The sequence below is a fragment of the Acanthaster planci genome, linkage group LG15, assembly GCF_054643075.1.
Source record: "Acanthaster planci isolate LZ-2023a linkage group LG15, COTS_SCS, whole genome shotgun sequence".
Taxonomy (NCBI): Eukaryota; Metazoa; Echinodermata; class Asteroidea; order Valvatida; family Acanthasteridae; genus Acanthaster; species Acanthaster planci.
Genome location: NC_141791.1, coordinates 13,811,456 through 13,828,185, shown reverse-complemented (window position 1 = coordinate 13,828,185; position 16,730 = coordinate 13,811,456). Strand labels below are relative to the sequence as shown.

General features: G+C 40.1%; 1 protein-coding gene across 1 annotated transcript; it reads right to left on the bottom strand.

Moving 5' to 3' along the window:
* Nucleotides 1-321: 321 nt before the first annotated feature.
* Nucleotides 322-16,483, bottom strand: LOC110978887 (xaa-Pro aminopeptidase 1-like). Its single transcript, XM_022234211.2, has 22 exons — nucleotides 16,204-16,483; nucleotides 14,262-14,359; nucleotides 13,940-14,056; nucleotides 13,720-13,780; nucleotides 13,304-13,429; nucleotides 12,669-12,779; nucleotides 11,913-12,155; nucleotides 11,304-11,417; nucleotides 10,667-10,748; nucleotides 10,197-10,285; nucleotides 9,168-9,310; nucleotides 7,559-7,645; nucleotides 7,053-7,118; nucleotides 6,607-6,677; nucleotides 6,214-6,291; nucleotides 5,540-5,611; nucleotides 5,259-5,319; nucleotides 4,820-4,889; nucleotides 4,498-4,674; nucleotides 3,393-3,487; nucleotides 2,685-2,783; nucleotides 322-2,242 (listed from the first exon to the last, which is right to left on the bottom strand). Exons 1-22 carry the CDS (start codon nucleotides 16,277-16,279, stop codon nucleotides 2,039-2,041), a joined length of 2,340 nt encoding a protein of 779 aa, XP_022089903.2. The 5' UTR covers nucleotides 16,280-16,483; the 3' UTR covers nucleotides 322-2,038.
* Between the last annotated feature and the right edge of the window lie 247 nt (nucleotides 16,484-16,730).

Genomic DNA, 16,730 nt, shown 5'->3' with positions numbered 1-16,730 from the left:
GTGCTTGCTATGCAGCAATACATACACAATGAACAGATTAAATAACGATTTATTAAAGCTAAAAGTCTCGGTAAAGTAAAATTATTACTTTTTTAGTTCAAGTCAGTTAAACTTCGGAAGAGGGTCTTAAATTATTTTACCAAGGAAAGGAGAACAGGGCAATTTCCCCCGACAAGAAATGGATACAACACTGCCATATCAAATTCTGAAATAAAAAGGAGTACAATGCCTCTACAAATGGAATCGGACTCTCCTTGTAAATCTTTGTAAACATTTGAAGGAAGTAAGTCAAGAAATAACAATACACAGTGAAAGAAAACAATTATTGAATCGATTTATTTTTTATCCAAAACGGCCATAACCGGGCAAGGTTTCAACATGGCTAAGGGGGAAAAACAAAAATCCTGGAATTTTTTAAAATGCACTCTGTGCAAGTAGGCCTACAGATCCTTGGTAAGAAAACTTATAAAATTCTTTGTTTCCCATTCGGAGTGGTTTTTTGTTGTGTGTCCACATATCACCAGATAAATGGAAGTAAGGAAATCTGAGTGATATGGCTACAGCTGACGCCCGTGGAAGCCAATGGATGGAGGATGTAGCCATTTCCTATTGACAGGTATGGTAATCCAAAAAAAATATTTCACAAAATCTTGGTAAGAATTTCCATGATTTCAGAAAACCAGTTACTTTCTATTTTTTTTAAAATAGTACAGTTAACATGAAATTAGGCTCATTATTTCTTTAATTACCCTGCGTATAATTACATAATCAGTAGCAGCAATCAGAAATATAAGTAGAGAAACTAAGCACTATTACAACTGAATACATTATGTGGAATTTAAAATCAGTACAAAATGCTGGACTAATATACACAAGATTATAATTTAATTCCTGAAGTACATGTATAAAAAGTACAGCAGTAAATCTATCAATAACCAAATTTCCTTTTGAATCATATCATTCTGGTATTCAGACTTCGCAAAATTAAAAGGTTACAAAGATTACTTAAAATCACCGTCATTGGCACTTGAAACACTCACTGTCTACTTTCAAAACAAGAAAAACTTCAAAAATACACCAAACACCATGAACTTGGAAAGTAATGCAAATTTAAACAGCAGACTTTGGAATTTCTGCCAGAAGAACATGCAAAAAACAGCATCTACCTAGATTTTACTTCCTCTTTGGCATAATAATGAATGATTTTTACTGAAACTTACCTATGTTAAATCCATTTTGGTTTTGATTAACAATTTCCAGCAGTCTTGTCAAGACTATTCTTTGAATGAATACGTAATCACAACTGATTTTTAAATCCTCCATAAATATTTCTAAAAGCCAAATTTGAATTTTGTCTTGACAAGTAAATATTATCACAGTTTTTAAAATGCAATTAGAAATTTCTTGTAAAAATATAATCAGTCTTGTTTCGTTTCAGTTTTCTTCTCAGACTTACAGGTGAATTACAATTTCATAAATAGTATGACTTCATTGGAGCAACAATTTCAGGCACAAGAAATTAGTCATTGTAATGACAGAATACAAAGAAATTTGAACACTGAAAATGAATCAACTTATGGCTTTTCGATCTGCACGTATCAAGTTATGTACAAAAGTACCACACCTTATAAAAATTGGATCTATAAATGCCTCCAAACAGATCATTAGATTGGTATTTTTTCATCTGGCACACTACACATACTGATTAAAAATCTTATTTCTCCAAATATACAGATAATTCATCTCCTTAAAATAGAACTGTAAAAAAGGGCCCGTAATCAATAGTAATCCCTGTTTTGATAAAAAATTACATTACAGAAACTTGGAGTACATCTGATTTGTTCACGTCAAGATATTTCACAGTTAAAATCAAACAAATTAGAATTGCTGGAAATTGTCATGAAAAACTAGAAGCAAAACTATAGCAAAGCCACACAGATCTCAGAGGAACTAAATATACATTGGCAACCCATCACCGCGGTAATGAAAAATACATTGCCATGGTGATAATCCATGGGGGAAAAATCATAAAAAGGCTTTACTTTTGCAACAGATAACTTATGAGAGATGAGAAAATCAAGATGGTACTTGTCCCAGCAACACATGTGGCACCCCCGGTCACCGTGTAATCATAGGTGATTTTCCTGGTCTTTGACTCCAGCCACTTCCTAGCTGACTGAGTGGTCAGCAATGGCTCAACCAAAGTGCGGACTTGCAAGTTGTAGCTGTTCAACCAGTCAATCTGTGCAACATTTTCAAAGGAAACTGACATTCAATCGTCAACATTTACCAAAAATTACACTTTAATACAAAGGGTAAACCTCAACATTTACAACTTTACATCTCCTCAATGTGACAATATCCACATGTAAAGTGAGTCTACATTGGTGCATTTTGGTAAGAAAGGACCGATTTGAAGATTTCAGAAAAAGCTTGTTTGAAATGCTCAATATGAAATCAAGCAATACTTTTTAAAACGCTTCATACTCACTGCAGTAGGCATGACAATTCAGAGCAATGCACCATCACTGAATTACCAGGTGCCAACTTTTCCCCATAATGCTTTGCACATTTGTTGATTATGGAATCTAGTGGCAATGTAGTGACAGCAAATTTGTGGAGACTTGCAATGAAGTGTTTTTCTTTTCTTGCTCGACAAACAGCGAACTGGTTTTTGGACTTACCTGGCGTGGACTCAGCTTATTGTAGTAGATCAAACGGGGTTCAAAGGGCACCAAGCTCACCATTTCGAAGTTCATGAAGGTGTAGTCCTCAAAGCGATTCTGTACAGGAAAAGAAACCAATTTGATGATTAAATGACCCGTACACCAGCTCCCCTTTATTGGTAAACGTAAACTTGAGAGATGAGATCTTTTTATCAAAGATTTGTGGTCGTAAACTATCTCTATACATAAAGACATTGTCAACATTTGAAGATGTCCCCAAGTTTCTGGCAAGAAGTCCTCACTGAGTGTGTAAGGTGGTTGGGTAGACAGGCAAGTGGTCAGGTAGTCAGTCAGAAGGTGGGATTTTGGGAGGAGCTGCTTGAATTTGAGGGCTATCTGGCCCGAGCGGAACCAAGAGAGAATGCCATTTTCCCAGCAACGAAGGCTCCTTTGGTGGGAACTGCACATCACTGGTTCACAAATTACTCTGAAAAACATGCATTACGGTTGCATCACTTCCAACCAAATGAGCACTCCTGACCAACATGACTCTCTCTGCTCAAGGCAGACAGACCTCTTTCGGTTCCACTTCAACCAATGTACGCGCACTTCCGACTTAAGTGACATGTGATATGCATCAGAAGCTAAGTGCGATGTGCACCAGTTAATGTCCATCGCCCAACCATCAGAGACCCAGTGGACGTGTTCTGTGTCCTGTCCACTTACTTCCAGTCTGATCTGCTTGACATGCATAACGTTCTGTATTCGCAGACCAAACTGATCCCGCAGGTCTGTGTCGTCAACATGGTAATAACCAGGTCCTGGGTAGAAAGAAAAAAATGTGAGAAAGGGAGAGAAAATGAAATGCCAGTCATGATACTGGTAATCATGCACATTGCAGATAAGGCTGCAGGATAAGGCACACTCAGGCAATGTTACTTCCATCCAACAATCAAAACAAATGCTGTTCAATAGCTCAATATGTTCAAGAACTCCATAGCTTCGAGAAGTACATGCAGTATATGATGTGCATTTATAACAATTAGCCAAATTTAACTTGACAGGGACAGCACAGAATAGAACTTTTTCCCATGATGTCATCATCGTGCCGGACTGCTACGTATTGCGATGGTAATGAGTGGATAGTGTTGTGATGGTAATGAGTGGATAGTGTTGTGATGGTAATGAGTGGATAGTGTTGTGATGGTAATGAGTGGATAGTGTTGTGATGGTAATCTACTTATTCACGATAAACTCGTCAAACATGCAGCATTTGCTCGTGCACTTGTACGTGGTTGAAGCTGCCCATATGAATATATGCAATCACTGTGGTCAAGGTGATCTACACGTGGTGGTGTTGTTTTTAGTGCAATCCAGTCACATGGGTGAAAAACGTCTATAAAGCAGAATGTATATGTTAAACACAAAGAGTGTGTCAACTTGCAATCAGGTGTAAAGCACCTTCAATCAAGGCCCTCCTATATTTCTTTAACCCTAACCCCAAGGGTGTATGTAAAATCATATTGAAATCGAAGGATTTGGGATTGTTTGGGCCTTCTTTGCGAAGGGCTCCAATAGAATTTGTTCATGGCCTTCCAATCACCAACTCTCACCCAACCACGGATCCCATGATCCCTACTGTTCAAAGCTAACAATTTCAGAATGCATGCACATGTATATACATTCAAAGTTATGCAAAGGACACTGTAAAGGTCAGGGTGTGTTAACAAGCTAAAAACCATACACATGGCACTTGCTGTCCAAGCAGGCAAGCATGAGGTTAGTTTTTAGAAACAGGATAAATTAGTGATCAGTGTTGTTCAAAACTGACCATTGGAGACGAACATTCCTGGAAAGAATGGTTGATCCTCCATGATGTAGCCATGCCGGAAGCTGATTGGTCCCTCATGGATGCTGAGGTAATGCCCGACACCACTACCAGTCTCATGTTCATAGTCCAGACCGATTTCCCAAAGACGGGCACGTGCAATGGCGTCAAGGTCACGGCCTGCATCGACCATGAAGTCATATTACCGAGCAGTAAGTAATCATCAAACATGTGCAATCAATTCTGTGGCCGGAGATGAAGCTGAAGTTTTGAGAAAAGTTCAACATATCCAAGCGGAAGACTATACACATGAGAAGACACTTACCATACACATCGGTGCGAATGATCGTTGTAGCAAGATCGATGTGGCCCATCAGGATTCTTGTATATGCATCCTAAAACAAGACAAACGCAAGTTAACCAACTAAATCAAGACAGCTTGATTCCATGGGCCAATAACAAAATAAAGAATTCCACATTACAAGTGAAGGTTTACATTCTGGAATAATAGATTGTCTTTTTTAAAATACTGGGCAAAATGTTACAAAACGTTTCAGAAAAAACTGATTTTCATATCTTCAAATAAAGTTAAACCTTGAAAACTGTCGGATGTTTGTCCATGAATCTCTTTTGAGAAGGTGGCTTCTTTTGTAACGATTGTCAGGAAGAAAAATGTGACCTCTGGAAAACTGGAAAACTCTTGAAGAATTTCCTCGGTGCTTCCATGAGAGAAAAAAAGTTAGGCGGTAAGCTGCTAAGCCTACCTTCATAAACTGAGTTGGCGTTCCAAAATGGAATGTTCTGGCAATCCGTGTTGTGCCATCACTAAATAAGAATAAAAAAGATGTTTAAGTTACATTGATAAGCTAAAGTACAGAAAACAAATATGTCTGCTCTATGGCTTACTCATTAGGTCAAAGGTCAAAGGGCGCAACCAGTCTTCAACCAAATGAGTACAAGCCCTTGAACTTTTGAGAGGCATGCCCCTCAACATGGCTGCCCTACAAGTGAGAAACTAACCTGCAAAGGGAAAAAAGCAACTTACTAGTACTGAGCTCCAGAGTCGATGACCAATGGATACTGGTAGGTAATGGCTTGGTTAGAGACGTCTGAGACACTGTCAAGAAATTGAGACAACAATTGGTAAAAAAGGATGCCTCAACCACATGAAATTATACGTTAACGCTCCTATGCAAAGACACATTCTTGACACAGTTGTCCTATCAGTCAAAACCAGTCAAATTTCCCATATGTGTCTGTGTACTGGGGGAAATCCAGTGGAAGGAATTTTGGACTGTTTTTGACGGTTACAGCAAAAGGAGGGTTAAAACAAATATTACTCATCAACACTTTAACCAAAGCAACGGTTGTGATGTACCAATCTTTTCATGGTAATGCTAAACATGGGAAGGCACTGTGTTCATCTTCTAAAAATTGCACCACTGAAGTTGGGAGAAATTTGATGAATGCCTGGTAAAGTGGTGATTTCTCTGAATGTGCCATGATTTGGAACCAATCACCGTGGACAAGCAAACAGACATTTACCTTCTCATGAAACACACAAGGATTAGTTTATCCACAGGAATAGTCTTGATTGCCTGAAAGTGTCATACTATCCAAAGTCATTCGCTGGAAAAGCTGTGGTTCAGGGTTTAATTCTAGGCCCAGGCTAGGCAGGGAATGAGACCTTCCTAAGGAGATGTCCTGGAATATACTCACTTGTATTCGACCACTGCTCCGTTATACCCAAAGCCAACGATGGGATAGTAACTGGGCATGACATAGCCAACCTGTCGTCTAGAAAAACATACAGAAAGCCACAGCAACGTATCAAGTCAGGCTTTGTCCAATTCAGATGGCTGTGGCGAGATGTAATGCACACATCTTTGGGAAGTGGCTTCGACTGTTAGTCAATGGCTTATACTGGTGTACATGTTAACTTTCAGCCGCAGCCATAACATACTGATGTGGCTAAATGCCCAATGTTACCATTACTGACATGGCATTGCATTGCCAACATCAAGTTGGAATTCAAAATACATCCAGAGGCAATACAGAGGTCACTGCAACCACTGGACAAATGTGACCACTTGGACCACTTGGAACACTTACTTGCGGAATTCAATCGACTGCTCTGCAACCAATTTCTCGCTCAGCCGGTCAATCTGGCCAGTGTTTGGGTTCTGCATTTGGTGAGGGCAAACACAGAAAATTCTTACGAGTAGCACCAATTTCAGACGTTGGATCCAAAATGGCTGTTTCATTATGCGTGCAGTACAACATGCAGCTACTGCATGCTGATTGTCCATGTGCACCGACGCATAATCCACCATTTTGGTTCCAGCAATTGAGGCACTCATGTCACAATTCTCTCCATAAACAGCTCTGTGCCTGGTGTACCAGACAGCTCAAACATAACCTATCCAACACGTGCTGAGGACCAATTTTAAACCAAGCTTTGACTAATCTTCAAACGTGCTCAACTAATCTTCCAGGAGGGGGTGTCTGAAAAACTGACGGCCGGGACAGGTGTGAGGGGGGAAAATAACAGAACTTACGTTGTTTGATCGCAGTCTCTCTTCAATCCATGCCGCTAGCTCACAAACTGCGGCAGAGTCACGAAGCTGTGGTAAGAGGCAAGCACATGTTGCACATTACAAATGTTAACAATTCCAACACCGACCCTCTCATGTAAGAGTAAACCTACTCTATCAATAGACACAACCAAACCACAACGCGAGATCGAAACAGATTTTGAAAGAATGACATTTCAAAAGCAAGAACTATATTTCCCTTTGAACCCAAATCATTTCAAACTTTTTTTTTACTTTTTATTTTCACTTTCTATGTTCACTGAAATCCTCTTACGTGAGAGTCGCATTGATTTTAAAGCTCTGGAAAGGTTACTCCAAGGATAATTTTTTTCCCTCAGCATTAACAGATTTCCCACATCAAATCACAGGCTAAACGTGACAGGAACAGTGCGAGTGGGTCTGAAGTACATGGTCAAGTGTGCAATTCAAATTGACTATTCTCACCACCTGATGTGAAACGACAGACTTACGTTTGCCTGGATCATTCCTTCTATCTCTTTGTCGTTCTTGATCGCTTTCAGATGTTGGATGATAGAGGGTGACACAACACGCTTTTCCTGTGTCAAAGTAAAGAACAGTGATATACACTCAGCGTAGGAATCGTTGAGGGCGCTCTCTGACTCAAGCATGTGAGGCACATGAGGGCAATCTGGGCATTACACCAGTCTACAGCCAAAATGCTTCACAAATAAATGGAGTCACACTTTACTAATTCTGGGCCACTGATACTGGAAAAATGCTTAATACTTTAATTTGTCAGTATCTACATTTGTAAACGCATAGGAAAGACCTAAGTTGTGATTGTGATTCAAATCTGCTAAGTACGCCATATTCAGAGTAGGTAAAAATGTTAACTTGAATATCTTGGAATCAGTAGCCAATCAGCACATTCAACACATCAATACCCAAAGCGAAAAGCAAATTTTATATCCAAAGCCGCCAACTTTTAAGAACATGTTGACCAACAATGGTATACAACATTTATCCTTATGAACCAGTCAAGAACAGAATACATCCCAGAATGATGGTTTAACTATTGAGCATTTCTTTACTAAGCAGATATACAACGTGGTTAGCGTTATTTCTATGACTAGCTGGTTCATGAAGCAGGCCTCAACCTTAAGCTTCTGAGGGTCAAGGCTACTTGGCCTTGAATGCTCCCAAAAACCAAAGGGCATCAAGGCCAACTGAATGGGCACCAAGGCCAAGTTGAAACTTTTACGTATCATGCTTGTTGGTGACTTCGACAGACTTTCCTTCGATTTCAACACGATGTTAAATTTTCAACCTGCAATTTTCATTGTTTCTGTTCACATGCTGAGCAGTCTGCTTGAATTGTAAATATAAAAACTAATAATACTGTACTAACTTTTAATTTCCCATGTGGTGTTGTGTTTTATTACTTTTCATGATGCCATAAAGGCAACACTGTATTTCAAAAATTAGTTACATGTAATTACTCACAAACAATGCATTTCAAACAAAGTCGGTTTCTGGGTCACAAACATTTATCCAATAGAAGCCCACTGTCATGCCCAGCGCCCGCATGAATACCAGTAAAATAGCGAGGAAAAAAATAGACTGGGTCGTACTCCGATCCACAATTCCCCCAAAATAGTGCAATGTACAGAATCCAATTGGTGCAGAATGTGTAATTCTGTGCCGCAACTTGTAACCAGTCTATGTATAAAAGTGGTCTGGTGCCACGTTTTTAGAGTCACACAAGTCAACTACATTGATATGGTTGCCATACCATGTTGTCTACAGGGCGATGCAAAACCAGTCCGTGAAAAAATATAGTACTCGTTGTGGCTGGCCGGCTGTTGACAGAAATGCTAGCGCTGAACAGTAACTTGAAAGTTGAATACAACTTTAAATACACGTAGGCCTACTGATCACTGAAGAGGGACACGTTGGCCAAGTGGCTGAAAGGTACGCGCTATTTTTAAAGGGCATCACGGCAATTCACTGGGGCATCGCGGCAGTGGCCGATGGTGGCCACTGTAAAGATCGAAGCCTGATGAAGTCAGCCCCTGACTTTGATGGACCAGTCCCTGGTTTCTCTTTCTCAAAACCCACCTCGTCGATTTCATACAGGTAGCCAATGCTGGTGTCGTTTCCAACCCAGATTTTCTTGATGGAGCCTTGGCTGTTGGTGTTCTGCAAATCTGTCATGAAGTTCCTGTAGTCGTACACCTTGATGCACAGCGGTAACTCCGTTTCTGTAGAAAGGACACCGACGAAGAGAAAAGTACGCTTGTACAGGAAAATCTTCCTTCAAAAGGGTTCTGCGTCATAAACGGTTGTGCTATTAAAACAGCAAGTTACGAAGTTTTAGCAACTTACTCCAAGCCCTTCTCAAGGGAAGCTGAAACACGTTTTTTCCATTCAGACACTTGCTATGAGTTTCTCAATTCATGGCGACATTGAAAAGTTATTGAGTCAATACGGTCCTTCATTTTGAGAAAATCCGAGACAGCTATAAATCGCTCTCCTCTAATCTCTCAGGAGAACAAATCAGTCTCCTTAAAATAAACCTATAAACAGAAGTGCAAAACGAGGTCAAATGATAGTTAGTACTATGTTTTCATGACGACCAAAAGCTCACGGCACACTGCTTTCTACTTAAGCGCCTGGTAAAGAAGAACGATACTGATTGGCTCACTTGTCACTGAAACTTTTTACTGACCAATAAAAACATGTAACAGAATGTATTACATACAGCAAAACTGCCCGGGACATACTGATGTACATTGTACATGTGCATGCCGGCTGGCCGGTCGGAAAGCAGGCCACGCTCGCGATGATCATATTCATACAATAATTATAGGCCTACGCAGTGGGATAAATGTGAAATCTTTCAGTTAGCGATGAACTCCACAGTCCTTTTTGGCGATGTTTTCCACTGTTTTTGTCATGTCGTCGTTATTTGTAAAGTGCGCTTAGATTTCTTGTGGAGCGCAATTTTTTACGTTCCTTTAGGACAGTTGAGGAGCAGGGTAGGAGCGCCTGCGTGATCTGGTCAATAGCAATAAATCAAGAAAAACATCCATCCTAGCAAAGTATCCATCTCCAAAACTCCACGCCCCTCTGACCCCTGCAGTGTACCTATCTCTGGGCACCCATAGGCCGTTCCAATCTTAAGATGTTCTTTGATGAGGCTGGTCAGACGCCGCGTAGCATCATGCAAATACAGTCTGCAAAGCATGCACAAAAAAGACCCGTAAAGTATCCATTTACTGACTTCGTACACAGCAAAATTTGGTGTCTATTTCATGTTGTTTTTTATTACTATTTGGGTCATTCTATAAATTCAGGGTCCAAAAGTGTGACATTTTTGCTTTGCTTCCCTGTTACACCTGACTAGTACAATTTGACATGGAAATATCACTGAAATTGATTTCAAGTAATGTGCATTAATTCATTACTCTTGGAAAGTAGACACAGTGTTTTGAACTTAGAAAATCACACGTTAGATGTAACAGGGACACAAAAAATTGGACCCCAAATTTACAGAATGACCTATTTCTAAAATTTGTGACAAATGAAAAGAGAATTATAAGCTTGTATGAACTCACTTGATTTGTTTTTCGGTGATGATTGCAAATGACATGAACAGTGGGTTGAACTGGATATCGTTTCCTCTCAAGTTGAACAACCCTAGGATTGAAACAAAAAATTCATAATAAATTAGTAAAAAACAGAGAACAGATTCACCTCATTCGAATGGAGGACATTTTGATCTTGTTCCCCAAATCTGTTTTACATTTTGTAAACTGTCGATTAGGATGGTACCAGATTGTTTTATACTTCCGTGCTTTCCAAGCCTCCCTTCCAATAATTTTCGGAATCTGGCAAGCTACAATTCTGTGTGTTCAATTATGAATTTGAAATTATTAATTGGAGTACAGACAGGTGCAAATTGGTCATGACATTTCATTTGATTGCTTCATTTGTACTCTCAACATTCAAAAATGAAGAGTTAACCTCGCTTTCAAATTCAATATGGCCGGCCCCGTGAATTAAGTCTACAGATCCACCAACAACAGCATCAAATTAGTACTTGCTTGCTTACAGAAATATTAAGCTTGCTGTTTGTTATTAATGTTTATTCAAATGCAGATCAATATCACTTTGTGAGCTTGAGCAAGATCTTTGACCACACTCACAGCTTTGCTAGGGATTATTTGAAATACTAGTGAATGTGTGGCTTACATGCGACTTCGTCCAGTTGGGTGATGATAACAGCATCAATTTTCTGGTCTTTCATCATGTCTCTAAGGTTCTTCTTGCCGTCTTTGCGGTAAATCTTGTCCTCCCATGCCTCTCCTGAAACGAAAAGAAAACCCCAAAGATTTCCACCAAAATCAGAGGTGCATCATTAACATCAATGCACAATTTACCACATCTTGTGTGGACGACTGATATACAAATCTATGAACTACTGAAGTCCTTACCTAGACTACATTTGAAGCCACAACAGAGTAAAACTTATCAACCAAAAAAATGTTCAAGATGTTAATGTCCCATTTCCCATGCCTCACATCTGTCTCAGGCTCAGAACCACTTAGACACATTTCATATTTTAAAACATTTCACTTGAAAAATCATTTTTCGTATAATGATTTGACATTTCTGTAACAGATAATGGGCCGATATTGAGCCAAGGTATCCGCAAGTGAGGCTTTCAAATGCTGTTGCCAAAGCGAAGTTGGAGGTGGAGCCCAGACTCGGCAACATGAGAGGTACTGTGGGAAAGACCAGCAGGGTTCTTAAATCCCTTTGAACCGACCGATGTAGGCTTTTGAAATCTTGAAATCTCACCAGCATAGAGGTTGGTATCGTACGGCTCCAGCGGACGCAACCCATAGTCCACCTGCAGGCTGTCCGCCCAAATGTAGTCAATCATAAAATCGTTCCTTTCGTCAGCTTCGTCTTCATCGTTGATCAGGTCAGGGTCTGGGAACTGTGGGTTGTTGTTGATGATGCGGATATCTGGCAATGGAATCATCTTGATCCGCTTCAAGTCATAATCCCGGAAGGTGTAGTTGAAGGTGTAAAAATCCCCTGTCGAAAAATTGGAACAGTCAAACCAAACATAAAGAACAACAAATCAAAGAAGGCTTGTGAGGTTATCCCTTCATCTAGTGACTGATTCTGCTTTGGGGAAATCCACGGGCATGCCTCTTTGTCTGTGGTTTTTAACGTTTTCTTTATGTGTAGTCTTTGCAATATGCCCGGAAATAAATAGAAAATGAATGACAAATAGAAATGTCAATGGTATACAACAGCATTCCAAATATGCATGAATCCAAATACACTTGTCTTTTGTTGTAGAAATTTGGATATTTGGAATACTTTTAAATCACAAGTAGGAAAAGCAAAATGTTTTGGCAAGTACACTACATTGAAAAGGAAAAATGAAAGTTCACTTCTATTTTTATTTTTATTCATTTGTTTAACTGCCCAATGCAATGTTAAAATTGAGAAAAACTGTTAGTTTCAGGTAACATAATACAGTTTTGAAACTTCTACAAGTTCAGCTTGTTTTATTTTTTATTCATTTGGTACAGTACTCACGTATAGATAGCAGCTCTGGGTCGTAACCAATTCGGGCAATCTGACTCTGTTGGTTGATGGGTACAATATTTTCAATCACCCACTCGACTGGCGTCAAGTCACGTGCGTCCCCTGTTCAGACACAAAAAGCCAGCCAATTGTCAACGTCGATGACTGGGTTTCATCCGATGAACTTTTCTGACCTGCACCTTATTTTGGCTCAACTTGGTTTACTAACCTTAATGTCCTCATCATTTTGGCAAGGAAAACCTCCAAAATCCTCTACTGTGTACAAACACAATGGCACACCCCATGTTCTTTTAAGGGGCATTAATTCACATGAGACACAGAGCCAAGGCTCTATCATCTTCAATCTTACAAAATGGTACCAAACCCTCAAGCTGATTTTGAAAAATTTTGGAGGGTTAAGATTAACACGTGGTGTTTATTATCCTTCACAACTACACATGCCAGACCTACGTAAATCATTCACTTTTACCAGTAGCTAGCCTTGGAAAGCGATAAATATTTTGTGACAGTACCACTCTCTCCCAAGTCATTTCTTAAAAAACAAACCTCTGAGCTAGTTTAGACAACTGTCGTTCAGACCTGCACTTAAGGTGACTACCAATGTTACTCTCCTCTGATTCACTCACCGAGACGCATTAAGTCCCAGTTACAGTCCACTTCTCTCTCCATTTGGATCCAGTAACGACCGTCCGTCCAGAGAACAGCTCTTCCGTCCTCCCCTGTTACGTCAGTTGTGACGATGGCCAGACCACCTGATGTGGTTAACAAAAAGGGAACATGGATGAATTTGAATCCCCATACCTTGGGTATTTTGTCTGAGGAATCATTCTAAGTACCAGCTGCGCTGATCACTTCGCTGGATATCAAAGATTCTTACAACAATAATACGGATTTATGATGTGCACTTTCTAGGAAATTAGTCAATTTTCTAGGTTGGGTCAGGTAACCGGAAACACAGCTTTATTTTTTTGGCCCAATGTACTTAATAGCTTTTTCTGCTCTAAATTCACGCATGCCGACAACAAAAAAATTTAAGCCTTACCTGATCCTTTGAATCCAGTGATAAATTCCAGCCGTTTGTCATGGTCAGCAACAAAATCACTCTAAAATAAAGGCCAAAGAAATGTTTCATCAATCAGTTTGATTGATGCGACTGTTGCCAGTAAAGGGCGAAGCAGAAAATTAACAGACAGACTTAAACTTCAACATGAGGTTAATAAGTTGATCACTCAGATTTTTACCAACCCCCTGCACCTCCATACCTGGTGTCGGTCCGTGTAGGGGATAATGTAGCCATCCAGGTCATATCGAATGTGCCTCATTCGCTTCCTGAGGTCTCTCAGACGTTCCGTGGTGTCCGTTGCAGTCGGTGGAAGTTTCTAAATAGGGGACGAAAGATCAGATGCAAGCCATATTTGAAATTAAAGTTAATCAAACAGCACAGGATCAGGACACGTTCTAATAAAGAGGTCTATAATGGCCACACCAAATGGATTCACACGTTGGACCTAATCTGATCAAAGTTCTAGAACTTTCCACTCTGCAACCTAACATCTCCACATGGCAGTTGGTATCCACTCTTACCACTGGTATCCGACAGTCCCTAACATCTTCGGTGGCCCGTCTCTCCCTGTGCTTCACTTCATCTGAAAAGGAAGAGCCTGAGCTGCCTCCGAGAGAAACTGGTGCAAAACAAGACGAAGTTAACTTGATGAATCTCATCAAAAAATGAATAGTACTATTTAAATTTGGTTGAGAAATTTCGAGGATTGGGTGCCAAGCAGGACAGAGCGTGTGCCAACACTGGAGCACAAGTGACACAACTACGTACTGTACAGCACATTTTACATAGCATCTAAAACATAAGTGAAAATATGAAATCTGTCACTTTTAGGCCTAATTCCATTTTTACAACACTTACAAACAACCCTCCAGAGCCTAGCCAGGAATTATTAACAACAAAATGTGATCATGCTTGGTTGACAGGCACAGCTGGCAAACATAAAAAAACTCGCCTACATTTCAGGGCTTGTTGACCCCAAAAAACCCTGTGTCCAGGGTTGCCCCTGACTGAGGGATAGACCCGTGAACAGGGCCCAACGAATACTCCTCCGTTGTATACTGGGCCATGTCCCGATTCATATGGATTTCTTTCATTCTTTTGCCCCACTTACACAAAACTGACAGCTGTTTCGTCACGTGTCACGTCACAGACAGTGAGCCGCGCTACCAATGATTTGCCGCAAACAGTGTGTGACTGGACAGGGAACCAGTGAGCCATGGGCACTGAGTATTAGCTGCGACACATAACAGCTGTAATTCTCTAGAGTACTTAGATCGACGGGTACTCTCGCAGATCTGAACGAGATTCGGAGGTGCTGAAGTCTGGGCACAAACTAGACAGGCTCTCGTACAGGGTACCATTACTTAACCATACAAAGGAGTCTGTACAAGTCAGGCCAAACTTCGTACAAATTGGGAAAACGGCAAAAAAGGCAACATTTTTTCTTCCAAACAAGGAAAAGGCAAGTTTTCTATAATAAGCAACCTAGCAGAAAGTTCACCCTGTAAGTAGTGAACATACCCGTGCAATTTCATATCAAACAGCTTCTTGTTCAACACTGACTGTTGAATGAGGAACTAACTTCACTGTAGGTTTGTAGTAGCAGCATGGATGTAGGCATGGATGGGTAGGCTTATCTCGTTGAGCATGTGAGCATGGTGAGGTTCTGAAATAAACCTTTTCGACGTTCGCAATGCATTGTGGGTTTGGATGACATACCTGCAATGCATTTTATGCACAACCCTATGGGAGAAGTGTATCTGCAAGATGTTAATCTGTGTCCATTTTATTTCATACTCCAATTCAAGCCACCCCCTTCTGACAAAGTGTTGGATTATTGATTTGGGACAAAAATGTTCACAAACTTCAAAGTTTAAAAGCTTGGCAGAAAAGCAAAATTCAGAGAATTCCTTCCAAGAACACAACTTTTTGCCACAGACCGTGCTTTGACTAATTCACGAATATTAATGTTCTAGTATTGTCCAATCAAAATTAAGACTTACAGCTCATTCATTTCATTTTGACCAGTCACATTCATTTTAAGCATGCAGAGTGACTGGTGCCCTTAAAAAAAGGCAATTAAGGGTGATTTTTTCTTACAAATATTTGAAAACATAATTGAAAATGTTTCTTGTATAATCTGATCATACGCATGCATCTGTCATGTCTGTAAATTGATGAACAGATAAATAAAAAAATATTTTGCAGAAAACTGTAACTTGATTTTTGACTGGTTCACTTCCCCCACAGTGTTGTGCGTAAAATGCATGGCTTGCTTGTCATCCACCATGTCCACACCCATAATGCACTGCTATTGCTAACGTCGAAAAGGTTTATTGCGAAAAAAAAATGCTCCAAAAAGAGACACATCCATGGTGCGACCACAAATTTGTCTATTTTACTTGTCAGTCTACCATGAAAAGCTTTAAATCTTAACTTCACCACCACCACTCAATCACTCACCACCTGTCAACCATGTCAAAACGACCATCAACAGGCAGCCACGCAATATTAGCGACGTTGACGTCAAAGATTCCATCTCTCACCGTTGACCGAATCAAACAGGCACCTCAAATTATTTGTAATGATGTCAATAATTTAGTTTTCTGGAGTATGTATCCAAGCAGATGTGCTCAAAACTAAGTCTCTCTAGCCTACTTCGAAGTTCGATCATAGACGATCATGAGAGCAACGAATTGACAAATTGAACAGTTCGACAATATGCTGAATATAAATGGTACAACGCGCACATCGCTACCTTTGAAAACCTTGTTCTCGAGAGATCCCAAATGAGTCATCACCAGCTCCTATTTTATTCACAGAAATCAGATTCGCTATTGTGCATGCAACCGAGGTTGACTTCTTTTAACATCTGGTACCCAAGCGATGCAAATGAGTTGCTAACATATTTTATTGTGCGGACCACACTGTACCACATCGTGCCATTAGCGAGGAGGGTAGGTGGAGTTTGTTGAAAAGAATGAATGAAA

Excerpts from the sequence above, each read along its gene's own strand:
- LOC110978887 (XM_022234211.2), bottom strand. The coding sequence starts at position 16,279 with ATGGAATCTTTGACGTCAACGTCGCTAATATTGCGTGGCTGCCTGTTG. Across the intron at positions 7,119-7,558 it reads AAGGAATGATCCAGGCAAAC|CTTCGTGACTCTGCCGCAGT; the intron begins GTAAGTCTGTCG and ends CTCTTACCACAG. Across the intron at positions 5,320-5,539 it reads GACTCTGGAGCTCAGTACTA|TGATGGCACAACACGGATTG; the intron begins GTAAGTTGCTTT and ends ATTCTTATTTAG.